This window comes from Microtus oregoni, unplaced genomic scaffold (genome assembly GCF_018167655.1).
Source record: "Microtus oregoni isolate MIOR12 unplaced genomic scaffold, Mior012 000007F_ref0000211, whole genome shotgun sequence".
Taxonomy (NCBI): Eukaryota; Metazoa; Chordata; class Mammalia; order Rodentia; family Cricetidae; genus Microtus; species Microtus oregoni.
In genome coordinates this window covers 533,999-561,165 of record NW_024543066.1, presented here as the reverse complement: position 1 = coordinate 561,165, position 27,167 = coordinate 533,999, and the positions used below count along the sequence as shown (strand labels likewise).

The 27,167-nt window shown below is 39.5% G+C and overlaps 1 protein-coding gene across 1 annotated transcript in view; it reads left to right on the top strand.

Annotated features, from left to right (window-relative positions):
• Pcdh15 (protocadherin related 15) overlaps window positions 1-27,167 on the top strand; it is a 600,282-nt gene that overhangs the window by 355,276 nt on the left and 217,839 nt on the right. The window contains exons 11-14 of the mRNA XM_041655402.1: window positions 3,757-3,963; window positions 11,982-12,116; window positions 13,686-13,835; window positions 25,427-25,620. Coding sequence (XP_041511336.1) covers window positions 3,757-3,963; window positions 11,982-12,116; window positions 13,686-13,835; window positions 25,427-25,620 — 686 coding nt within the window. The remainder of the gene's footprint in view (window positions 1-3,756; window positions 3,964-11,981; window positions 12,117-13,685; window positions 13,836-25,426; window positions 25,621-27,167) is intronic.

The window sequence follows — 27,167 nt, the reverse complement described above, 5'->3', positions numbered from 1 at the left end:
TTAATAAAATTACTGATTAGTTATTATTATTATGATCTTTGGCCAGGTAAGCATAGCCTTGCTGTAAGCAATCTCTCCCTACAAGATGTCCAAATTTAATCCAAAATTAAAATAGGAGACATTGCTCAGGATATAAGAAATTTACATGGGGATAAAGGTAAAATGGAGTAGAAGGGAAATTTAAAATCAGGAAGAGGGGGAAGGGTAGCAATACAAAAGGAGAGGGAGGGAAGAGGATAAAGTAGCACTATGGTTAGCTTAAAACCTCATAAGGTAACCTTCCTTTCTAAAGTAAATGCTAAACTCATAGCTAGGACCACCAGTCTGTGCAGGTACTGTTTTGTACTTGGGAAATAACAGTTAGCATTCAAAGAATAATAAAATTGCCATAGATCCCTGATTTCTGAGGACTTTCATTTCTTTTAGTGGTGGATTTTTTTCTTTCAAGACAGGATGTCATGTGGCCCAGTCTGTCCTTGAACTCTTGCTAGGTAACTGAGGATTGATCTCCTTAATGTCACACCTCCACTTCAAAAGTGCTAAAATTGCATATATTTATCAGTATACCAGCTTTGTAATTTATATTCTATAGTAAGATTTTAATAGTAAATGACAAGATAGGTGATAAATATTTTAGCAATATTTTAGGAGTTTCAAAGTGCTATCAAGAGATAAAAGAAGGAAATCTAGTAGCATATCACGTTAATTAATAAGGTCGTCAAATGAGCCAGGTGTCAAACACATTTGATCAGTGCAATGTCTATGAGAAGAGGATTGCAGAAGAGCAAAGATCCAGAAGGTTCTAACCTAACAGCATTTTGGATGTCAGTGACTCCACACAGGGGTAGCGCTCCAGAGCACAGTATGCAGAGCTGACTGGGTCTGAGGTAATGTAGAAATCACTGAAGGGCATGAAAAATAAAAGCACAACTGGAAATAGTTCAGTGGTAGTGTGTTGGCCTACCATGGACAATCTCTTCAATCCATAGTCTACATGTGACCCAAACAAAAGAAAAAACTAGGATGTTATAAAGATAGAACTGGTATTTGATAAAGTCAAGTTGTCCTTATGGGAATGTTCAGTGATCGATTGTAGAACTAGGCTGAGAAGTTTAAACAGTCCATGGGGGATGGTAGCACGATGGGTGAAAGTGCTTACAGTCTGTGTTTTGTGGTAATTGTCACTGAGACATTTTCTAAGTGAGACATGAGAGGTGAGGGAAAGTGGAGAGCAAGATGACTTCAGGGGTCTGGGCTTCAGAAACTATCAACAGGAAACTGCCACCAATGTAAACTAACAAGTTCTTAGCTTTTACCCAGTGCAGAAGTATGTGGTTTTATATTTGGACAGGCAAATGGCATAAGAAGAAAAATGTGGGATTGAGCACAAATCACTAGACGTGGGTCTGCTGTACTTCCGGTAGAACTAAAGGTATAACAGCAATCCAAAAGCATTAGTCATTATTATAACAAATCAATATCTGCGTAATAAGCAGTAAAAAATTCCATGTGATGCTTTTCAAAGCTATGGGGAAAGTGGGAATTAAGTTGTTCTGAGGAATCTAATTGGAGTTTTAGTTCTCTTTCCACGGAATCATTTTGTTTTCCTGAAGCAAATAATACATGTTTTCCCGGCTTCACAACTCATAGTAAAAACTAATGGCACAGTATGAATATGGAATGTAGGCCTCTTGCATTATTATAGCACATTTTCCCCCACATAATAATATGTATGCTTTTGTTGCATGAGAGAAATAGATTATACAATTTGCAAACTGCCGTGCCGTTGTTGGTATTTCTGGACAGCACTTAAAATAACAATTAGAACAAGAAGAGCAAAGCAGTGATAAAGAAATCCTGTTCAGAATGGCCTGTGTTTATAAACTATTCCATGCCCATAGGCCCAGCAGAGCGTCTCTGCCTTGAACAGACCATGATGCTAGGTGTGAGTCCTGTGTTTGAACCATTGGTTTCCATGGTGATGGACTCTATTTTCTTGTTGTGCACTGCATCTCCATTTCTTGTTCATGATCTCCAGAAGACTTGATCTACATCACGTAAGCTCCCAGAACTTCCCTGGCTCATCACAGTTAATTCCAGTCCCTCAAAGCACAGTGATCTCTATTCTGATGATGCCAGCACCAACCACATCAGTGCAAAGAAGCCACAGGTTGACTGCTGGGTCACCTTCATTGAGGAGTGGAGCTCAGAACACCTTAAGCCACAGACTATTTGGGCATTCCATTGCTAAGTGATAATAGAAAGGCATAAAATAGCTGAACAAAAGAGAAAGTAACCTCAAAGTGTGAAGAAAAAATAAGTTAAAATATACAAGGAAGTTTCTCAATCCTTTATATAACATTTTGCTGCCATTTACTAATCATCATACTTTAAAATTGCCAATCATGACATTCAGACATCTTACACATGAGGACTAGTCACATGTAGTAACAGAGGGTGGGAGTTTTCTTGGCACAAAAGTTACCAATTCTACCTAATGCCAGTAGGGCTTATTGTTCGTCTTCTTATTTGATGGAAATGTTAAATAAGAAGAACAGAGGGAAAGTTTATTTTAGAAGCCTAGGTTTGGGATACAAGGGCAATGGGTTGATTGCCAGGATGAATTCTGCTGGCCTGGGGGCTCAGTGTGTGTTCCTTCCTTCCCTTATCACTCCATGCCCTTCAAAAGCGGAGCAGAAATAAACCAGAAAAGAATAAAATAAATGAAAAAATAAGCTCATGCATTGATACAGTTTTATTCAGGTATACTCAAGTAACGTACTTCCAATAAATAACCTTAGAAAGTATTTAACTGTGAAAAATTATGGTGGAATTTTCTCTTTCACTTGTAGTTTGTGTTTTAGGTCTTTTCCTAAATGATAAATGCCTCTTGAATCTATTAATTTATGCAAAACAATTACTGGGGACTGTGCCATGACAAAATGCATACTGCAGGTGACTTGCCAAATTTCGTACAGTTCTGGCCTCTGGAGTCTGAGGGCAAGGCTCTGGCACGTTCATTTTGGCAAAAGTGCATCCTCTCATCTTTGGCACTCTTGTTCTTCTAGTTCTTCTAGGACCTTTGCACAGTTCTTTGTTTTCAGGTGTGGTTCTTCCTGTTCGACCCTGGCTGTCCTAGAATTCTTATTCTCCTGCATTGTCAAGCAGTGCTAAGATGAAAGGCCAGCCTCCTCAGGGCCACTGTGACCTCTTTATTAAGGACAATAATCTCACTGACAGAGGCTGTATATTTTTCAAGGAATTCTCTCCAAAGCCCCACCCTTTACTACCTTTTGGATTAGTATTTAATACACTAATATACCACTTTGGTCATATATGCATACATGAGACACCGAGCAGTTAATGTCCAGTGTGAAATAAGAAGTCATTGAAAAGACAAAAACAATTGAAGGTTTTATTTTACTATAAGCCACTTATTTTCTGTATCCTCGAATTATCAGCAACTCGATTGTATACGCCGTCTGTATTTCTAATTGTGTATCAATACACTTATCTCTTTACTATATGTAGTATTGCAATAGTTTATCATAGTCAGTGTTCTGAAATGAATCCTGGATTTGAAAAAGGCAATTAAACAACATGGGCTCTCTACTTCTATTTCTCATTTATGTTTTCTGACACTGGTTAGAGCAGTTTGTCTCACGGCAAGGACCCTAGGGTATAGAGAGCCCATGCCTATAGCACGAAAGGTGTCACTCAAAAGAACATCACAACTATTTTTTCTTTAACTTTCAGGCTGAGCAGGACAATGGCCACCCACTTCCCGCCTTTGCTAGTCTACACATCGAAATACTGGATGAAAACAATCAGAGCCCATATTTCACAATGCCCAGCTATCAAGGGTACATCCTGGAATCTGCACCAGTGGGCGCCACCATTTCTGAGAGCGTAAACCTAACCACTCCTCTGAGAATTGTAGCTCTGGACAAAGACATAGAAGACGTAAGTTCTATCAATATCTTCGTAGTGTTTATTGATATCCTTGATATCCTCTCCTTTATGTATATCCATAGGAAGAAGTACAAAATAATAGCTACACAAACCACAAAGCAGAGAATAAACAAAGTTGGTGTAGCAAATCTTAGTGCTGCTGTAGTTTAATTGCATATCAGAGGTATCTTTCAAAGTGTGTTTTGTTTAAATGGTGTTCTTCACTGTAGCTGTTCTGTATATGAAAGTCAACAAATGGTTCACTTGGTGCTTGCTAAATCACCAGGGTGAGATTTTGTGTTAATATAAATTGAAAGCTGTGTGATATAGTTTGTGATAGAGAAAAATAATGGCATTATTAAGTGACTATAAAATCACAAGAGCAGGATTAAGGAAGGAGTTGCTTCCTGGCAGGTGCAAAGACCTCAGCTCAGATCCTGAACACCCACATAAAGAAAATCTAGCCAATAAGTGAGCGCCTGACCAATGAAAGACCACTAACAATAAGGTGTGGGGGATATGCCAGATTTTTACCACTGGCCTCTATGTGTGGATGCACACCCACCAACGGGCATGTGTCCATGCATTCCACAATACACAGATGCAGGTGTATTTCCACATCACACACATGTACTATATGTACATACACACACATATATGTATCACAAACACAAATAAATAAGTAAATAAATAAACAAAAGATAAAGCAAAAAGTGAAAAATAAAAAATGTGACTCAATCATTTAAAACTAAAACCATTCCTGAAAGCAGCCCAGAGTAGCATCTTGGGATTCCCTTCCATTGTGAAGGCAGGCTATTAAGGAATACATCTTGGGTAACATTGACACATGTGTACTTCAGTTAGTGGCTGGTGAGGCTTCTGTTCCTCCAGGTCCCATCTGACTGATTTCTGCTCATGTTGTATTGACCTTGTTGATATGAGTGGAAAATAGTCCAGCTGGGCAAAATTAAAGTAACTTATCCCAATGGCTAGAGATATTTTATATGAAGACTGGATATAAAATCCATGTGAGTCAATCCAGAGTCCACTAGGAAATTATGGAGGGAGAGGCAGAGTGAGGAAGCTTGACATCATTTTTTATAACAGAAATGAATGTGGTATCTTGGTAGCCAATCAGCTAATATAATACTAACAAGGAAAGCAAGCTACTAGAGGAAGGGGGGACATAGCAGAGTCATGAGGAGTCATTGGATCCCACAGCTGTCCTGTTTCCCTAAAATCCACTTCAAACTCTTCATCCTTCTGCTTCCATCCCATGAGCCCTGGGATGACAGGCCTGCACCACAACACCTGGCTTTAATTAAAAAAAAAATAATTGACAAATAAAAGTGTCCCATTTAACTAAATGGACAGCACTGCTCTAGAACATTCTTATATTGTTCATCACATAGAGGTCTATCAGTTTTAACTGTTCTGTTCTGTGTCTTGATGCTTGCCTTTCTGATTCTTTTTTTTTTTTATTGAGAAAAGGAAAAAAAAAGTTTCCCCCTCCTCCCAGCCTCCCATTTCCCTCCCCCTCCTCCCACCCTTCTCCCCCTCCCCCCACTCCTCTCCCCTTCCCTCTCCAGTCTGACAAGCAGTCAGGGTTCCCTGCCCTGTGGAAAGTCCAAGGTCCTCCCCGCTCCGTCCATGTCTAGGAAGGTGAACATCCAAACTGGCTAGGCTCCCACAAAGCCCGAACATGAAGTAGGATCAAAACCCAGTGCCATTGTCCTTGGCTTCTCATCAGCCCTCATTGTTCGCCATGTTCAGAGAGTCCGGTTTTATCCCATGCTTTTTCAGTCACAGTCCAGCTGGCCTTGGTGAGCTCCCAATAGATCAGCCCCACTGTCTCAGTGGGTGGGTGCACCCCTTGTAGTCCTGACTTCCTTGTTCATCTTCTCCCTCTTTCCGCTCCTCATTGGGACCTTGGGAGCTCAGTCCAGTGCTCCAGTGTGGGTCTCTGTCTCTATCTCCATCCATCACCAGATGAAGGTTCTATGGTGATATGCAAGATATTCGTCAGTATTGCTATAGGATAGGGTCGTTTCAGGTTCCCTATCCTCATCTGCCCAAGGAACTAACTGGGGACATCGCCTTGGGCTCCTGGGAGCCACTCTAGGTTCAAGTCTCTTGCCAACCCTAAGGTGGCTCCCTTAACTAAGAATTGTGCTTCCATGCTCCCCTATCCAACCTTCCTTTATCCCAATCATCCTGTTTCGCTTGGTCCTTCTTCCTTTCTTTTACTCTTAATCTTTTTTTTTTTTTTTTTAGAGTTAATTTTTTATTTTTAGTTATTTATTAAAAATTTCCACCTCCTCCCACTTCCCTCCTACTTCCCCCCTCCCAATTTTTTTAGGACTTATTTATTTATTATGTATACAACATTCTGCCTCCATGTAGGCCAGCACACCAGAGGAGGGCTCCAGGTCTTATTACAGATGGTTGTGAGCCACCATGTGGTTGCTGGGAATTGAACTCAGGACTTCTGTAAGAGCAGTCAGTGATTTTAACCACTGAGCCATCTCTCCATCCATGTAGAGTTAATCTTAACTATCAGAAGAAGAAAAAGAAGTTATTGGGAACTAAAACTTTAGGTGACATTATCAGAAGCAGAGAATCAAATGCTTTCAGGGTTCCAACACACAATAATTCTTGAACGTAGGTAGACATGACACTGACCTGGGACATATTTACAAGAGAAGCAGCCATCTCTCCCTGATGTTCTAATAGGGGCTTTCTGGAGTCTCTGGAAGGTTTAGTAATGGAATGGAGAAGGTGCTCTTGTAGAGAGCTGAAAGCTGCCTCGTATAAGGGGTGGGCAAGGAGAGAAAAAGAGGGGATCCAGGAACACAGGAAGCCAGCTATTCCTAAGAATGATAAAACTTCTTCTTTTGGAGAAAGAACTGCAAGGGACTGAATTAGCTTTTTTTCTGTCTAGGGTAATAGCTTTTTGGGTTGGGGTAATAGTTAATCCCAAGTAAATGACCTGAGAGATAGACAGTTGGACCTTAGAAGGTAAGACTCTATAGCCCTTTCTGGACAGGAAATTTAGAAGAGCAGAAGTATCGGTTTTGCTGATATCCAAGGATGGACTGTAAAGTAAAATATCATCAACTTACTCTTAATCTTGAATCACATTTTTAACCACAGTTCTCTCAAGTTCTTCATCTCTGCTTGGAAACAAGGTGAATGCCCGTCCTGTAAAATTCTGTATTTCATAAAGGGACATTGAATGACTTCAAAAACTCAACACTTGACTGTATGACACTTCTAAGGATGTATACATGATTTTTAAATTAAACTTTTAGATTAGAATACACACTAGCTTCCTTTGTGCTTGAAATACGTCGAGATGTGTGTTGCTCTGTAGAACACCCAGTCTCACACATAGCACTTCCTGTAACCTGAACACTTGCCCATCTTCAATTTCTGAAACTTCCTGCTGACCTGAACAGTCACTGACACTTCTCATCATTGCCAAACTATGCCTTAGCTAAATGATTTTGCTTCACTTTCATGGTCTGAGGGGCCTCATCTTTTTCTATAAAATGATTTTGGCCGGCTAACATTATTTTAGTGTTCATAATTGATCTCTGGTGATTCCTCATTCAAAAAATCTTTTTCTTTCATAGTCTATGCTGAGGTTGGGTTCCCCCTTTGATGTATTTTTCTACCACACTTTAGATTTTGCAGTTTCGGTCTTTCCCCTTCACTGAGCTTAAATCTCCTCATGGTAGATCTCAGACCATGATAACTTGTTTGTTATTCATACCACTTCCCACCCCTCGATAGATTTTGATGACTCTCCAGTGTACTGATAAACTCAGACATGGTTGAAGGAAGGAGGACATCAAGCATGTGCTTCAGATAGCTCAAAGATACTGAGTTAGTCAATTCAGGTACTCGCTGTACGGCCCTTTCAATGGTTGGTCAATGCCAATTCTTAGAGAACTCCCTATCATATTGACATAAGCCATTTACTTACAACTCATCTATGATTTTTAAATTCTACACTCACTGGAACACAAAATAAATCACAAAATAGACATATGTTTGAAAATGGATATTTGTCTGTCTGAATCATCTGTTGTTTCTCTTTGAAAACTCTTTTCTATATTTTTACAAGAAACTAGTTCCCTTCTAGGAGTTTCCAAATATCTACACTAACAAAAATAATTATCAAGGCTGTTTCTACTTACTGTCAAAGTATTTACTACTTGGTAAGACCAACTTGCTCTGAGAGGGGTCAGAATTAGCGAGAATAACCAGCACAGGGCAGCGGTCTAATAAGACTTATAGAAATGAGCAACTTCAAGAAGATGTTACCATATCAAAAGAGACTGACCTCAAGCAAGAGAAGCCAGGCCTCACTGCAAAAGTAGTTTCCTTTGGGCTGCTTCAGGGATAGGCAAGGTTAAGGCCACATGACAACTGGATCATCTCCTACAGATGGTAAATTACATCCTACAGCTGACTTTTTCCTCCTACCAAGAAAAAGCGAGACAAGATTTCAGGAAATAAGAGCCAGGTTTGCAGAGTTATAGCCATGCATAGTCTGGACTTGAAGTTCAAAAGCACTCTGAACATCATTGTAAGATTGAAACATTACTAAAGAGAGCATCCTTGTGTTCTTTATTTTTCATAGATCAAAATGCACCCATACACAAAATACTTACATTTAGCAGTACAGCCAGTAGTATAGCTTTGAAATAGTTTTTCCTGGAAAAGCATCAAGAATTGCACAAGGTTTACAACAGAACTGAAGCCACTGGGCTTCCAAAGGCAGAGCCAGGAAAAGCTGAGCATTGACCTTCTCTGTAAGAGCACAGGAGGTGATAATCAACGATTATCATTAGCTTGTTTGATGACAGTGATTCACTAACAAGTCAATAAAAGTGTTGATGTTTTATGACTTTAACCAATATACTTTTAAAGGTACTGTGTACTTATAAGTAGATACTTGTAAAATTGTAATTCTGTCATACATGTGTCAACTTGCTAAGAAAAAAATAATTGTATATTTCATGGACAATGTTGTTAGTTTAAGTGAACTTCATTTATTATCCCTTCTATTGTGTATTTATGTGCATTGGATAGGCATGACCTTTACGTTTACCATATTTATTTTGTGTCTGATTTCCATATAGGTGCCCCCTGGTGGAGTTCCTGTAGGTACTAGGTTGTTGGTTTTGTGATTGCCAGTTGCTGTGTATCACTTCTAGTTCTTTTTTTCTTCCAAATAAAACTTTATTATCACTTACTAACACCTAAGTGATAATTTAGTCAAAAATAATATTTTCAATGTTATTTAAACTTTGATTGGTTTCTGAGTGTGTTACAGGCATCGGAAATTCGTCATGGAATTTCTTTTCTAAAAGGTTCTGAATTTGAGATGGAATAGTATTGATCTAAGTACTTTAGGACTCTATTGCTAACTAATTAAAACTGACAAGTTGGATAAGATTTTTATAATTTCCTGTCATTCTTTGTCATGTGAATATATGCACATGAGCATGCATACATGTATACACATGTATAGGCATGCTTTATTTGCACATATACAAATATGCATATTGTCTCGCATATATGAGATAATATTTTGACTCACTAAGATGTTCGTTTTCAACTCTTATAAACATTCATGTGAACCCAGGTCTATACAGTGAAGACTTTTTTGATATTTCATTTTACATTCAAAAAATTATTTACCTTTTTGTATATACATTTGTTTTTGTATTGGTTTTTATCCTGTTTTTGTGAGTGGATTGGAATTTATTTTACCCTATGCCAAACCATTTCCATAGCAATACACTAACAGATCATATATTTGGTGCATGGGTGTTTCAGGGTAAAATAAATCATATCTTATGTGACAGTAGAAAATATTGTTCATTACTAAATTCTGTAAATTTAGCAAGCTGAAGTTCATTTTAGAGTCACATAGACATGACTGCTCCATGAACTCTCAATGAGGTGAGAGCTCTTCATGTCCATTCATAAAATCTCCTGGCTGCGTGGGAAAATATGTTCATTCGCATCTTATTCTGTGAAGTCCTGAAGTCTAGACTCTTCTTTGATCCAAAATGATGCAAGAACACTAATATTTTCTGAATTTAACTCTGTAACTGTATGAAAATCCCATTAGTCTTATAAAATCAAAACTGTGATACTGTAATGCAGTTTGTCAAAGGAAGACCTTTGCTTTATGAGAACAGGGATATTAGACTCAATGTACAAATTGTTTATGCCAAAATTTTGACATATTTAAAATGTTTCTGGTCAAGAAAGCTGGAACTTCTAGTGATAAAATTCTTAAAGAACTAGTGCCGATTGTGTTGACACACATGCAATAAAATTTGATATTGATCATGACATTTTTAATTAAGTTATCAAAACATAACATTTTTAAACTCAGTATTAACTTTAAATCAATCTAAAATATTAACACTTAAAGGACAATTTGCTCAATATTTCCAGCTCTATCATAAATTTTTGTTCTTGAAGGATCACTAAGGTATTTAGCAATAGCATTTATACATACGTTATAGAAATTTAAAAGGTTCCTGTTGTAAATCTAAAAACATAAATGTCAAAGAAAGCTCTATTGTAGTAAGAGATGAACTGCAGAAGAGAACAGAGTAATCTGAAGTGTGTCCTGTGACATTACAGGTCCACTTAAGGAGGGAATTGTCCGCTCTAGGGTACGCTGTCTCCATCCATAGTCAATTTCTAGGGGAAGACTCAAGAGAACTCCTTCTTTGTTTCTCTGAGATGAAAGAGAGCACCAACCTGACCTCCAAGGCATGCGTACAGAAGTGCACAAAGACACACAGTGTGTCGCAGGTTCAAAAGAATAGCATTCATTTCGGAGATATTTGAAATATACACAAATAACTACACAGGCGAAAGCTTGTGGTTCAAAGTATGCCCATTTTTATGTAAATAGTTACTTTCTCTTTCTACACAGAGAAAATTTAAATTGCAAGGTCTTATTTTTTTTCTCAAATTAACACACGTGACAACCCCTTGCTCTCTGATCTGTGATTAATACTCAGCAAAACACCTGTGAAGGTGTTCTCAAACACATTGCACTATGATAACATTTTAGAGGGAGCACACATATGTCTACTTGTTTCCTACATTGCCCAACTTTAAAAGCTTGCAGGGCATTGGATTCCCCTGACTTCCTTTCATTTTCTCCAGCTCCTCCCTTGTTCTCTGTTCAAGCAATAACCCAAGATCCCTACCTCTGCTTCTCCAAACAGCAGTGAATGGTGTCTTACCATTGAAGGGAGGTGAGTGAGCAAAACTATAAAGGGTTTTCAATGCTATGCTAATTATCTTAGTTCTGATTTTTTTAAAAAAGTTTCCTCAATAGTATAATTTTTGTCTAGGCTCTTTGACAGTCATGAGTGTTAAGATTATATATATTTTCTTGCAAACAATCTGAAATATTTTAATTAAAATATTGTGTTTTCCTTTGAAGAAACTGTACAGTATTAAAATGAGACAGAGAAAAGGCAAACCTAATATTTATGGGTAATGAATAATGCATCACCAATTTTATTCCTGTTTTACATTGAAAGTGAGAGCAACGCAGTAGCATGCATATGCTCAGTTTATTGCGACAAATGAAGTGACTATAAAATTTTACAGCTGAAATTCTAGGCTCCAATTTTCCTTCCTTTCTATTATTTCTTATATCTTGGATCCAAGAAAGCCCAGAAATTTTTATATTAAACGACCAGCAGAAGTACATTCAATTAGCTCGTTTCCTGCACGTTCTTACTGTTGTCTTTCCTGTTTGACATTAATTGTGCTAAGACCCACTTCAGTATTCTGGGGCCCATGTTGTTATATGGCTTTGGTTGCTTGGGAGTAAGTGCTACTCGAATACCTCTTTTCCTTTAGAAATTGTTAATATAATAACATGTATTCATAATAAATTTCAAAGCTTAATTTTCAGACAACACACTAAAAGTCCATTGGGTGATAACCATACTTAAATGTTGTATTTTCTTTCAAAGACAAAAGATCCAGAACTCCATCTTTTCCTGAACGATTATACCTCAGTCTTCACTGTTACCCCCACCGGCATCACCCGCTACCTAACCCTCCTTCAGCCCGTGGACAGGGAGGAACAGCAAACATATACCTTTCTGGTAAAAATAGTTCATACATTATATTCTCATAGCTGAAACTGATATTAAAGTTGATAAGGTCAATGATTTCTAGGTAAAAACATGCCGTGTCAGAAAGAAGAGAAAATATTCACACATTCATTTTCTCTTTTATTCTTTATAAATGTGTGCCATTGGAGGATAATTGGAGAATGTGCCATTGCAGAATAGCTGTGTTATTTACTCACTAGAGAGACATATTTTTCAATCTCCGCCTTACAGGGGTGATTGATATAAAATGAAACCCAGCAAATAATGCATTATTTTTAACTTTGGTGATGTGAATGCATTTTTTTTTCAATTTCACTGCTGTCTGAAGCAGGTGGTTCTCAACTAGCAATGATTCCCCCCTTCGGAGAACTCCTGTTGATGTGTGGCGTGTGCTCCGGGCACACACTGGTGGAAACAGTGAGTGCTGTTGGACATGCCACAGTGCACACAGGAGCCCAGCACCAGGGAGCATCTGCACCAGGTTGTTAGGAATATTGAGACAAAGAGCTTGAGTGTGCCTTACTAGAGGGAGAACGAAGGTCCTTCAAGTCGTGGTTTGTAGCTGTTTATCATGGTACAGGATACAAATGCATCAAACACTCATACATCTTAGAGATCAAAGCAAGTTTAATTATAGCCAAACTCCCAAATGAAGCAAAAGAGAAAAGTGAATGAGAAAAAGGCATACATTATGGGGCTTACTTGGGAGTTCATTCAGGAAGAGCCCATGTAGCAGGTGCCTGTAGCTTCCAGAAAGCTCCATACAACAACTGCAACTTAGATATGGAGTAGATTTTAGAAACCATTCAGGCAAGATGGCCAACAGATGGCTGCAGCAATCATGTGTATTAGGTACTGCTAAATTGTCAATAAGGTAACTAAGATATCTTAAGTAATGAATGTTGATGGATCATTTATGTCACCATTATACATACTAATAGAATATTATACTGCATATCCATAGCCTTCATTTACTTAATTAATTGTCTTGTATGCAAATTCTATAATCATGAAGAAAAATTGTCAGTAATATATTAGGGGAAAATTGTGATTGGGTTGGGGGATATAGCTCAGTTGGTGGGTTACCCATGCGTGAGGTCCTAGGTTCAATCCCCATTATTGTATAAATCAAATGTGGTAGTGCATGCCTATAATATCAGTACTTTGGAGGTGGAAGTAGAAATATCAGATGATCAAAGTTAAAGTCATTGTCTTTATAATGTTTGAGGTCTGTATAGGATTCCTGTTTCAAACACAAGAACTGTATTTAACTTTGAAGCGTCAGCAACATCATCAATCCAACATATGTTTCTAAAACCTTTTCATATCTCATTATTTAAAAATTTTTGTAACCATATGGGGTGTCCTCAGTAATTGCTTCTTAACACATTGAAACACGTTGGATTCACTTGTAATCCATGTCTTACTAGGTCACTTTATTGAAAGCAAACCTTAGCATATTTTTACATCACATTTTAAAATGTATTAGGTTGTTAGAGTAACTTCTTTGCACTTACGGTTAAGGGATTTCTCCACTAAGTGTGTTCTATTTCTGCACAGATAACAGCATTTGATGGTGTACAAGAAAGTGAACCAGTTGTGGTCAATATCCGAGTGATGGATGCAAATGATAACACACCAACCTTCCCCGAAATCTCCTATGACGTCTATGTTTACACAGACATGCGTCCTGGAGACAGAGTCATTCAGGTAACACCCTTGGATGTGAGGTCTACTTGCAGGAGGACTTTCTGGGGCACCACTCACTGCTCTCCCTGGGAATCGAAAACTAGCTTCAGACACACAAATAACACAGCTTTAGAGAGTTCCTAGTTGGTGTTAGTGTTTCAAATAAAAATAAATATCCTGGGATGGCAACAGCATAGCTCAGTGGGTAAAATCACTGAGTGCGCAAGTCACATGTTCTATGTTTGATGCCCAGAAACCATGGTATAGGACTGAACCACATCAAGAAATGTGTGTACGGGTTTTGATCCTACTTAATGTGCTGGCTTTGTGGGAGCCTAGCCAGTTTGGATGTTCACCTTCCTAGATATGGACTGAGGGGGGAGGACCTAGGAATTACTACAAGGCAGGGAACCCAGACTGCTCTGTGGACTGGAGAGGGAGTGGGAGAGGAGTGGGGGGAGGGGGAGAAGAGTGGGAGGGGGGGGAAGGGTGGGAGGAGGGGGAGGGAAATGGGAGGCTGGGAGGAGGTGGAAACTTGTTTTTTGTTTATGTTTTTTTTCTCCTTTTCTCAATAAAAAAAAATTAAAAAAAAAGAAATGTGCGTACATGCACACATGCATTCATACACCTCACGCACACATGCACGTGTGCCCGCGCACACACACAGACACACTGACAATGAACATCTACAATATAGATGGGATGTGAAGGAACTATTGCATATAAACAATCGTTTGACCTGCTGATGCTTGGGTTTTTAAAAATTTTCAGTTTACTGTAAATGATTAATTAGTGTTTCCACACATAATTTAAATATTCAAATTACCTTTCACTGTTGTGGAAATGGGCTAAGCTTTCTTTGCTGGCATACATAAAAGATTGCATTAATAAATTGGTAGATTGACATAGTAGATATTGCATACCTGGGTAAAATCAAATCAATACAGTAGAGAAATTTTAGATTAGATAGTAAATGGTTCTTTTGAAAACCTGTGAATCAGACAAAATTATGTTCTCGATTTGTTCTATTTTTCACATTTAAATAATTACAAGTCATTGCAAATTCCTTTAGTATTCTGACTATTTTGAATAGAAGGCATAAAGACTTGATCATAACAATCTATGAGGATCTTTAAGAATCCAAAGTACAGTTGATTCTAATATTTTCCAAGCCATCTGTTCTACATTTTTCTGGGGAACTTGCTAGAGAGGCAGCCTCTAAGTTTCCTTTTAGAGTCTCAGAATGTTTATCTCAGAGGACAAAACATAGGTGATTTCGCACTGGAAACACAGTTCCCTAGGTTCAGCTGTACACCCATGAAGAGACCTAGACCTTCTCTGACCCTAAGTTTAGACCTGATTATGTTAAGTCACTTTCAGGTCTGGGATGCCACAATCCTGCATACTCATTACAATATCTGACAACAAATGATTGTAAATTATTCATATGTACTGAATAATGACAAAATAAGTAGTGTTAAATGTTAGTGCATAGTTTGTCATGAGATAAATAGGTCAGGAAGTTTTGAAAACTGGCCCAATGCCTCACCTGTGGGTACAGCATTGTCTTCATGGTATTGTCCTTGGTCCTTCATTTAACTTCATTAAATTGGCCTCCATCCCAACTTCCCCATCTTCATTTCCCTGAATTACTTCTTCCTCCTGATCCCTTTCTTCCTATGGATGGATTTTGTGCTTTGCCCTCTTCCCTGTGTCCTCTCACTTTCTTTTTCTCCTAAGCCATCATCCTGTTGTTCAGTCATCACTAGTGTGCTACTGAGAATTTAGTAGCTCCTATGCTCGAGTCTCAGAAGCAAAATGCTTCATCGCCAACAGTGTGATGTGATGAGAAAGGGCTTCTACCAGGATGTCAGTTGTCTCTGTGTGTGCACAAACACCTATGGATCTCTCTGCACATAGACATACATACATGCGCACAGACATACACATACATGTACACACACGAACTACAAAGACAAGCATATGAATGAGCATCTACATGCTCACATGTTCACATACAAACACCTCTGCATGTATCCTCACACATGTACATCTATACTCACACACCTGTACATGTAGTACATACATATATACCTGTACATGTTCACAGATACACACACACACACACCTGCCCATGTGCACACACATACATACTCTATGTATACCTTTCCCTCTATTTAAAAGTCAGGCCCCTTATAAGCATCCGAAATGTCTTTGTTTTCCTCTGTTCCTCAGAGCCAAACTTTCAGAATTCATCACCCATTTCTCTATAGTTGCTGCCGCAATGCCAGCACATACCAGGAATATTTTCTGTGCAAGAAATGCATGTTCTGATGAAATGTCATTGTCCACTTACACTCTTCAGTGTGAGCAGGAAGCCATCTATTCCTTTTCCAGCCTGGGAGTTTCTGGGGTCCTATGAGAGGGAATGATACAATTCTGCATGAGAATCACTCTGCATGTTCCCTATGTGTGTGATCCTGAAGGACCAGCTTCGCGCAGATCCACCAATGTTCTCCACACACTCCTGTGGCCCATCTCATACTGAGGGATTAGTTCTAGCTCATTTATTTCTAGAGCAGACCTGTAATTAGTTCATTTGCATATATATAGTACCTGGGTGTAGTAGTTGATTAACAGAGTAGGTGCTGAATGTGTATTTGAGACAAAAGAAAAGAGCGACAGAAACCTGTGTCTGTGAAAGCAGGTGCAGGATGGGGACTCGTAAGCCTGCATCCTTTATTTCTGGTCAATCTGTGAACCGGGCACATTTTTCTTTAAAAAGCCATCTTTCAAAGGTAGCAGATAAGGGAATGACAATTATTTTCATGTTTTTATTTAATTATACCTGATTCTCATCTCTATAATGGTGTAATTAGAAATAAAAGGAAGTTTATATAGAAAACCAGCCGGCAGGGAATGGGAAAGTTTAACTAAGAAAACGAGAGTAATTATGTGGGAAGCGTAGCTCAAAAATGCTTGCCCTCGGGGATCAAAAGCTTATTTCTGGCATTTGAGGTCTACAAAAGTTAATTTCCCTTATGTATCTGTTTCTAAAACAGATCTTGCTTTGCATTCAAAGATTTATATTGTGTGTATTTCCCTGAACCATGCAGATTATGAAGACAGACTGTTGTTTGTGTCTATATGCCTTCAAGTTTTTTTTAATTATTTAAAAGCCAAGAATTTAAGGTTTATAATTAGTATTTGCAATGTTATTCCTGGTGCGTGCAGAAAGAACTGTGTGACTGTAAATCATCCAGCCAGAGATAAAAATGAAATTGATTTCCCAGGGAGAAAAGACTTGAAAATAAAGCAAAGAGATTCAGTCTGCAAATGCTATGTGAGGTTCTGACCCATTTCTGTGCTCCCCCTTCTCACCATTGACACCCCTGACCTGCCAGACATCAGGCATTTGGCTTGTAGCTTAAGAAGCTGATGTCATATGAGTGATGGTCTTACAAGGCAAAGGTGAGAGCAAGCACTCTCCCAAAAAGCGAGTCTTCTCTACAAGTTCAGTAATGTCACTGTCTGTGTATCTAAGACTGTTTGGCCTGCCAGAGCCCAGGTTCATCTCTGAGTGCAGTGTCTTTTTAGTAGGTGGTAGCTAGCATAGCCTATAGGAAGTGGAAAGGTTATATGTGAAGAGTGAAGCCAGACCTATCTCAAAGGTTTCAGTTAGAACCTATGGGTCTATGTGTTGGCCTTATTCTTGGATACTGTTAACAGACCATCATGAATCTTGCCTGAATGACTAATGAGCCAAACTTTGGTTGTCTTAAAGTAGCTCTTTAACATTGTATATCTAGGCTGGAATCTAAATACTATACCCAGACAGAACTCTTCTGGTCTTTAGTCTACCCTGAACTCACTGAACAACAGACTACCACTGAATTCCTGTTTCTCATGGCTCCACATACCGAATGCTAGGATTATAGAAGAGGTGTCACTATGTCAAGTTTATGTGGGGCTGGTGGGAACTCAGGTCACTGTTCATGCTAGAAGGGCACTCTATGAGCTAAGGAATATCTCCAGCTCTTCATTCTGCCGCCCTACTCCATTCATTCACCTGGGTGACAAAAGTATCTGGATGTATGCATCAATGCACGTGTCCACACAGCTGTAGCGATCCGTCTTCTTTCTCCATGCCCTTCTCTCTGAGCTGCACCACCTAAACTTCACTCATGCCTCCCTGCTGCGTTCTCATGGAGCCACGCATCTCCTCAAGTGTCCCCTGGCATGTCAGACTCGAAAGCGTTTCTTTGAGCCCTCACTCTCGGTGACACCTGTTAAGGGTGTGGAAGGTAGGAGATCTTCCCTGATAATTGGGACTCTGGGACTATGGCAGGATGCTTTGCACTCAAAAGCAAAGGCAAATACGAGCTCTTGCAGAGGTGGATGTGATGAGCACAGGCGTAACACCTGCTGGAGGCATCTGGACACAGATCTACTTGGAGAAAAGTTCAAATTGATAGGAGACTGAGATATTTGCTTTGCTTTTACTATATTAAATATAGTTTGCCTTGTCCCTCTAACACTGTTATTGCTAAAGGCTCTTCCATCAATTAGTCTCAGACTTTGAGTCTTGGGTGACAACACTTCTGTTAAAGACTTTCTAGCTGACCATCATGACCTCTTTCAGGGTACCTGATTTGCTTAGCTTTTGAATGCGCGTGTTTCAGAGTACAAGTTAAGACTGCTGTGTGTGTGTGTGTCAGTTAATCCGTCAGTTGGTCGAGGAAGAATGATCTTAGATAGAAAAGTAGTTTAGATGTGACTTTGCAAACCTGAGGTTTCCTCAAAAACTAGTAAATATAATATAATATAATATAATATAATATAATATCCTGGTACAGGTGGGCTGTTGCTGCTTACGGGAGTGATATGATGAAAGCTTGGTTCGACAACTCCTTCTTTAATATAATAAAAGTGGAAGCTGAATGTGAGAGAACTCAAGAGCATCCGAGCACTTCAGGCCTCCGACCACAGTCTCAGAGCCTGAGTTTTGTGAATCAGTAAAACTTTATTAAATGATTTTGAAAGTACCAGAGAAAATGAAGCGAACACTTCCAGTACCCCTACAATATAAAGTCTTCTCGTAATCCCATTCCTTGTTTTCTTCTTCTGACAGTTCCTAAGAAATGAGTGGCATGTGCTGCTTCTACTCAGGCATGTAACTCATGATCTTTGTATGTCTGGGGGCTATACATTGTTAAACACATACTCTACTGAGAAGCCCATCACCTTTGATTGTTATACTGAACAGATGAGACATAGTCGGTAGCCTGCTATACTCTTAAGCCTCAAAGACTCAATTTGTCCAATCAGCAGAAATGGTATTGGGTCTAAAGACTCCAAGTTTGAGACCCCGGGTATATCAGACCCAGGACCAAGTTCATGCAGCTTCAAGAAAAAAATGCAAGACAGGAAATCTCATTTAATAATGCCAAGAAGACTTTTTGGTGTCACCTTTTCATTCTTCTGAGATGTGTGGACACAGAATGTAAGGTATTTTATTTACTTTTTCTATCAACACAAAATTAAGAATGTGATATCTGGAGCGTGAAAGTAGATATTAAAAAAAGTTTTATCCCACAATGCATTTTAACCAGAAAACAGTTGGGATTTCCTGCAATAGGCACACTGTTAACCTCAGGCAGCTTTCACTTAGTTTTCTAATATTTGCATTTCACTGAAAAAAAAAATAGTTCTGTCTTCTACTGATTATAGCTTTTATTGGCATTGGCAGAACCCCTCAATGTGTTTCTTTTCCAATTGCAACATATATTCTTCTCCTGGTGACACTGTCTCTGTAGATAATTATCTACCTTATGAGGCTTGGTTGTTTTCTCAGCTCACATTTCTGACCTGGAGATCAGCACCTACGCAAATTTCATTTTTATTAGCTGCATAAGGAAAAAAGAATGCTCCCTTACAGCGAAGACACTTCAGACCTTTTAGCATGACATTCTTCAATTATTTAACATACCATGTGATTTTTCTCAACTTTTCCAGCAAATTACCTTTAAAGCATTTCTCAGATGATTCTGGTTTTGGCTGGTTGGTTATCATAATAGACACCATCCTGCATGTATAAAGTTTTCTTTCTTAGAGAGCCAGAGAATCAGTACTGTAGTACCAGCCCCGGTGGTTCATGCCACCCCCAGAGGTGTCTGTGCCCATGAGCACATCCCAGTGCAAAACCCATAGGAAAAGTGCAGCTGGACATTTCTACTTCCAGGTCAGCTCTCCACCATCAAATAGTGGTGAACTGTAAACTTGCACCTAGCTGCTTTTTTATACGGAAGAGCATGCTCTTCTCGCTTTCAAAGTTTTCTCTTCATTTTCCACAGTCTATGAAGTATGGATCCATCTATGTTTTTATACCATTTGGGATACTTAAACTTTTGAATATTCATGATGTTTCTTTGCTGAGCTCAATTCACATCAACTCGGATGATACTATAGCACTGATTCCCTGGGCTCTACCTCCAGCCTGGCTAGCCAAGCATTAGCCAGAATCCCAGGTCAGAGAGTGATTGATTACATCCTGGAAATCTGGTCAAGTTCTTCCACCCCTTACCCTTATTACCGGTAAAAGATCTCCTACCTTTGTTGTCTCCTGTTAATAAATGTCCAGCATTTGCCCTCTTTCCTCTGTTCTTCAACTCTAAATTCCTTCTTGAGTTGGACTGAGCTGAGCTGGCCTTTTCTTACCAACTGTAGAAGTCTCCACAACTATTTTAAGACTTTTCAGTAAAGATTTCCTTGCCATTGTAACAGGTGTCGTAGATTTTGTTTTCCTTAATCATCTCTGATGTATCACTTGTTCATTTGTATGTTTCGCTCGTACATTAGCAAGGTGAGCGATTTTCAGTCATCTGGAAAGGGTTTTAGCCAATATTTTAAACCACCCTTGCCAAAGTCCTAGCTCCAACAGGCTTCTCTTTGCACTAAAAGAGTTCCTTTGCCAGACGCAAGGGGAGGAACGGGATTTTAAAAAAGGGAAATCCTCTGCAGGGAAAACACAGACTGACACATCAGAATGGATAGTTTCAAATATTAATTATATGATACATAGATTTTTTTTGTAAAGGGAAAATTCTGTGTTTTGAGATAACCACAATCTAGTATATTCATTTTACGACTCAAACTTTATAGTAGGCCGCAGTGTATGCGTAGCAAAGTTATACAATAGTAGAGTGTTGGTGTGTAAAATCTTGCTCTGTTAAATTAAAATAAACAAAAGAACTACTCTCTGAGGAAATTAGGAGTTCACAAATTCCTTAACAGCAAGACGATGCCGTGACCTTGCGATGTCATTCCTGAGGGATTATTTTCCTGGTTTTCTGGAAACAGACCAAACAGGAAAACAATGGACGAAACAGAGAAATCTCTTCCATTAAAATGCAAAACAGAAATTGGGAGTCTCAGCATGACCTGGCTGGAAGCAGGCAGAAGCACAATACAATCTTTTTTGTCTACCTTTGTCCCTTGTGGTCTATTGTTTGATTCCAATTTGTCTCCTGTTAAGATTCAAATAAGTAGCACTCAGGGGGGAATCTGAAATTCTAAGAGAAGCAGAAGTTTCCTCAATGAAAATCACATCTTATAAAAATAAAAACCCTTAGATTTTCTTACGTTAACTTTCTAAAACTGCCTCCACTCATATGGGGTCTCTAGAGCACAGCTTCGTCAGTAATAATAATATTTGTGCTGCATAATTTGGAAAACACTTTGTTACCGCACCAGAAAATGATAATATAAAAGAGTTTGCATATATGTGGCAAATAATAAGTCATTATCCTTAGTCGTTTGTTTACTATTCATAATTTGGTCAAAGCTTTTTATCTACACATCTACACTGTTGGCCAAATCAGGTATGCCAAGTTATGGTTCATAGTTTAGAGCACAGAAGAGTGCATCCATAGTTTCATCCTATGGGAACTGGACAGCTGATTCAGCACTTAAGAGTGCTCGCTGTTCCTACAGGAGACCCAGATTCGGCTCCCAGCATTTACATGGCAGCTTGGATTCCAATTCCAGGCTATCTCTTACCCTCTTTTGGCCTCCGAAGGCACCAGACATGCATGTGGTACACATACATAGTGGAACTAAACACTGAGAAGATAAAAATAAATTAAAATCTTATTACAAAGGGCCCGTAGTAGCCAATGAAAAGACTCAACCAGTAATGGCGCCTGGGGAGACTGACAAGCTTCTGGTTAGGAAATATGGTTCCAAGAGGCAAAGAACGGAAGAGAACTATTTTAATGTTTATTTTTAACTTTACATTTAATTATTTATATGTATATGTGAGTGTATGTGCGTGGGTATGAGCACCATGACAAGCTTGTGGAGGTCAGAAGACAACCTTTAGTATTTGGTTCTCTGCTTCCACAAAATGGCTTTAATTCGTGGACCTGCTTTCTCTGTGTGGAAGCTTGTCTCACCTCAGGGTAGACAGGACCAGCAGAAATGTTCCCAACTCCAGGCTTCAGCCTCAGTACAGTGCCTTATAGGGTTGGGGACTGATAAACTACTCACTGAAAGACAGAGCCTCGGATTATAGCTAACCCAAGATGCCCAGGAAAACATAGCATCGATGCTCAAATCAGGCTGGGCATCCCTGGAATACATAGATTTTAAAAATAGCAGGACAGAATTATTAGAAGGCAGGCTTAAACTTCTTGGAAAAGAGATAAATGATTCCAAATTCATCATGACATTATTAAAATTATTCCAAGTATTAAAATAGCAGGTTTCGCTTTCACTCCATCAGAGATCTTACACTGGTGTCTTCCTATACTCAGTCTTCTCCCCATCTTCTTCTCATTTATGAGGCAGCTCTCCCCACCCATGATAGAAATGTCTTTCTCGCACCCTCAGCTAATGACTTTGAACAGAAATCACTTACGTTGTCATGGCAGTGAGCACCTGAGCTGGCAAGGTGTCATCTCTCGTTCTGCCCAACCCCACAATGCAGAGCCCCACAGCAAACCTTTGCCGAGAATTTAAAAGGAATGTGTTGCGTTTTCAGTTTTATGCAGGAGAATGTTGCTATTGATTGGGCACTCAGAGAGGCAGTCCAATGGTAATACTACTGGGGACGTCAGACCAATCTAACCCTAAACTACCGATAATTTCCTCAAATAAAATGTTTGCTAATGTGCTAACATGATGTCAGTTCTGAGTTATCTTACGACTCGAAATTAAGGAAATGAGAAGGCCAAGATTATTTGAAACTCTTTAGGTCTCTTAAACATAGATTTAGCCCCTCTCTTCACTTGTTAGACTTTCCCCAGATGGCGAGCTTTGAGGGGTTAGTTGCGGTGTTGGCAGAGTAGGTTATCTCTTCTGTGGCAAGCTGGCTGCAGATTTAGGCGACTTCTTACCACTTGTGTTCTGTAGCCCTGTCTGATACTTATAGCTCCTCCCACATGGGTGCCATCCTCAATTTAATTATCATCTCTCTGTGCCTCCCTTCCAACCTCATTTATAAAAATGTTAAATAAGACCATCTATAATACCTGAATCCCCAAAGCACACTCCCAGCTCCTCTTCATAAACGGATGCAGTGCCATTTATCATCAAATCTCTTTAGCCAATTTAATTCCCTAGAAAAATGTTAATATTGAATCCACTTTGAGCTAAGTTTTAATTAAGATTTCCTAAGACATTTTGTGTAAGTGATTTACTATAATCAAAACTGATATTTCCTCCTCAGTCCCCACCCTCTAATGCTCTAATTTTATCCTCACACCGAAGATCACGACTTTGGATGACAGGACCAGGTCTCTCCAAATACACATCTTTCATTTGACTGCTTCTACAAATAGCTCCCTTCTCCTTTGCCTACGTAAGTCCCGGAATCATTTCAGGAAATATCTTTTCTGTGGCAGGCACATCTGTCTACCTAAAATACCAATCTCTGGATGAAGCATCCTTAATGCCAGTCTCTAACTTTCCTTTTGTCTTCGCTATTTTTGTTGCTGCTATTTCTGTGCCCATCACCACTCCAAGTGCAGTGAATAATTAAAAATACAATGAGAGGGCCGGCAAGATGGATGGACCAGTGTGGGTCAAGGCACTCTGAGTCAAGCCTGACAGCCTGGATTTTATCCTGGAACCCATGAGATAGAAGGAGAAAATGAGTTACTGAAAGTAGTCCTCTAATCTACACACTTCTCTCTCTGTCTCTCTCTCTGTCTCTCTCTCTCTCTCTCTCTCTCTCTCTCTCTCTCTGTCTCTCTCTCTCACCCCACAGTTTTGAAATAGATTTTTATGTGTATGAGTGTTTTCCTCCCATGCTATATGTCCATCATTTGCATACCTGGTACATGCAACAGACCCCTGGTACTAGAATTACGGCTGGTGGTTTACCATCACGTAGGTGCTGTGACTTGAACCCAGGTCTTCTGGAATGGTGGCACTGAGCCTTCTCTCCAGTCCCTTATAAAATAGAATCAGAATTACAACATGTGCCGCCGGTCTCCTTAGGCAGCTGTAAATGGGCATGGGAAGAATTTGTTTGCATTTCCTGGTGCTATTAAACGGGGGTGGTCTGTTAACACTGCCTCCCAGGGGACTGCATTGGAAGTCTCAAGGCAAATGCACAACATGCACATTTTCTCAAACAATAATGCATCAGAGGTCACCAAAGTCCCAAAGGAACTTTGAAGATCTGGGACTTCAGAGTGACAGGTATTAACAGCAAAAGAAAAAGGGACCAGGGAAGAGGCACAAGGGTTAGCTGGTCAAAGGAATGTGCCGTCCGTATCCTTCCCAGGTAAAAGGAGGTCATATTCTTATTCCCTTCACAAACTGCTCTGGGTGAAAACAGGATTGTTTGAAAGCCTGTGAACTGCATGTTAGTAACATCTGCCAGGGTTATGCCTTCTCTCCTTTGTAAATGTACATCTGTCAAAAAGTGGAGGCACCTTGTTTAATATAATAAACAACTATTGCTTTATAGGATTAAAAATGGTCATTCTCCTCTTGTAAGCAATAAGCACCAGTTGTCTGCAAGTGGTTTTGAATTTGTGCATATTATAGTTTGCTTGTGTGCCACTATCTTTGGGGCTCTGAAAACAATTCTCTTTTCTTACAAGAAAATGGTTTTTGTAGTGCGGGCTTTATCAGTCCTTCATAAGCCATGGGAAGAGGTTATGAGGCAGGAGAACACGGGATGGGTAAACCAGTCGGCAGCAGCACAGTGGAAATAAAGCAGACTTTGCCCTTTTATTTTGTCCTGGTCTCAGACCGTAGGGATATGTGTTCATGTGTAAAGAACGAGAGATAAGATAAAAGAATAACTTCTTAAATTTTATGTTAAGGCTTTCTTCCCTTTATCCTTTTATTAAATTAGAATAAAGACAGTCTTCAATATTGAAAAACTGTTCTGAACATGGTCCCAAGGGGCAAAACAACAATCCCGGTTCCTGCAGTGACTTGGTGTCACAGCAAAACATAGAAGCAGTGGACACATTTGCACACCAAACACACTCCATAGCATCTTCAGCTTTGAAATCAGCTCCTTGTGTTTGGGGAAGCGACACGGCAGTGAGAGCCTGAATCCTAACCGGGTTTGTGTTGTGCTTTTTCGATCCCAGCTGACGGCAGTAGACGCTGATGAAGGCTCTAATGGGGAGATCTCTTATGAAATCCTGGTGGGCGCCCAGGGAGACTTCGTCATCAACAGGACCACGGGGCTAGTGAGCATTGCACCAGGAGTGGAGCTGATCGTGGGCCGGACTTATGCACTGACAGTGCAGGCCTCGGACAACGCCCCACCTGCAGAGAGAAGGTGACTCCCACTAGGTCCCATAGTCTTTAGAAAAAAAATGTTATATTTGTTCACTATCAATATTAAAAGGGGCTACAATAAAAAGGTCACCGTTTGTTATTTTCAGGTAAACTTTCATAAAAGGCCTTTATATTCTTCAGTTTATTTTATAATACTTATTTTTCTCAATTGAAGACATCATTGTACTGGATAATTGTGGCCTGATTTACATGTGTCGATATGTTATAGTTACTATGATGTAAGAGTTTTAAATCACCCCATGGATTGCGGTGTTGCTCCCTTCTTTGTGAGGAATAGGCTCACCTCTAATGAGCAATCAGAACATCACTCACAAACGGGATTATTGAAGCATTGACTTTGTATGAATGTATGCTGTTTTCTAACTATGCTCTCATGTTTTTAATATACTTTATAAATGAGGAACTGTAATACAGTAACATTCATGATGAAAGCCAATTATTATAGCAATGTAATAGGAAAACATTGCCAGCATCACATACTTATACTTGGGAGTCCTTTTTAAATAAAGGGGCTGGGGAGATGACTCCGCAGTTAAGAGCACTGCCTGCTCTTCCAAACGTCCTGAGTTCAATTCCCAGAAGCCACATGGTGGCTCACAACCATCTGTAATGAGATCTGGTGCCTTCTTGAGGATGACCTGGTCAGTCATCCTCATCAACTTAGACTGTGAAACCCAATATGGACAAGTTCAACAGAACCGCCATATATAGGCTGCCCATTAAAAAATACAAATACCACCAGACAGCTGTTACATGAATGGAAGGATGTAAGGTTGGATGTATTATATAAGCAGCAGGGATATAGGGAGAATGGCTGATTGATTGTCAAAACAGAAAAGAGAGGGGAGAAGCCGACTTCACTGTGCTGCTCAGAATAATACACAATTTAAAACTTAGCAATTCTTTATTCCAGTTTTTTCTTTTATTACCTTGGGACCACAGTTGACCATGATCAACTGAAAATGCAGAGAGCAAACCTCAGAGTGGAGTTCCTACTATACTTAATGAGCAATAGCAGAGGATTCTCAACTTGTTCCTCTCCTATGTGCAGATTGCTCAACTCTTCCCAAGCAAGCTAGTTCAGTAAAAGGATTTTACTCAAGTAAAAGGCATTCAAGCAAGTGCCATCTTCAGAAGGGAGTGTCTGTCTTATCAATGACAACAGTCTCCTTTTTATTTTTTTAAATGGGTTGGATGCAAAAAGAGTGCCATATAATCTGTCATCAGACATAAGACATCCCATGGAAGCCAGCGGTGCTCACCACTGTATCACCAACATACTCCTCAGGCATCACTTGGGGCCAGCAGAGAATAAAATCCACACATGCCCTCTATACCTGTGGGAATGATGTAATGCTTACTGCTGGGTAATGATATCCACTGTTTCTGTGGGGAATTTAAGCCTTCAAATCGAGTTGGTAAGTGAGGACTTGGAAGCCTTTGCTCTCAGTGTTTCCTTTGAAGGGAAGATGATATTTGAAAGTTACCAGTATAAGAGTATAACCACCAGCCACAGTGGAATATACA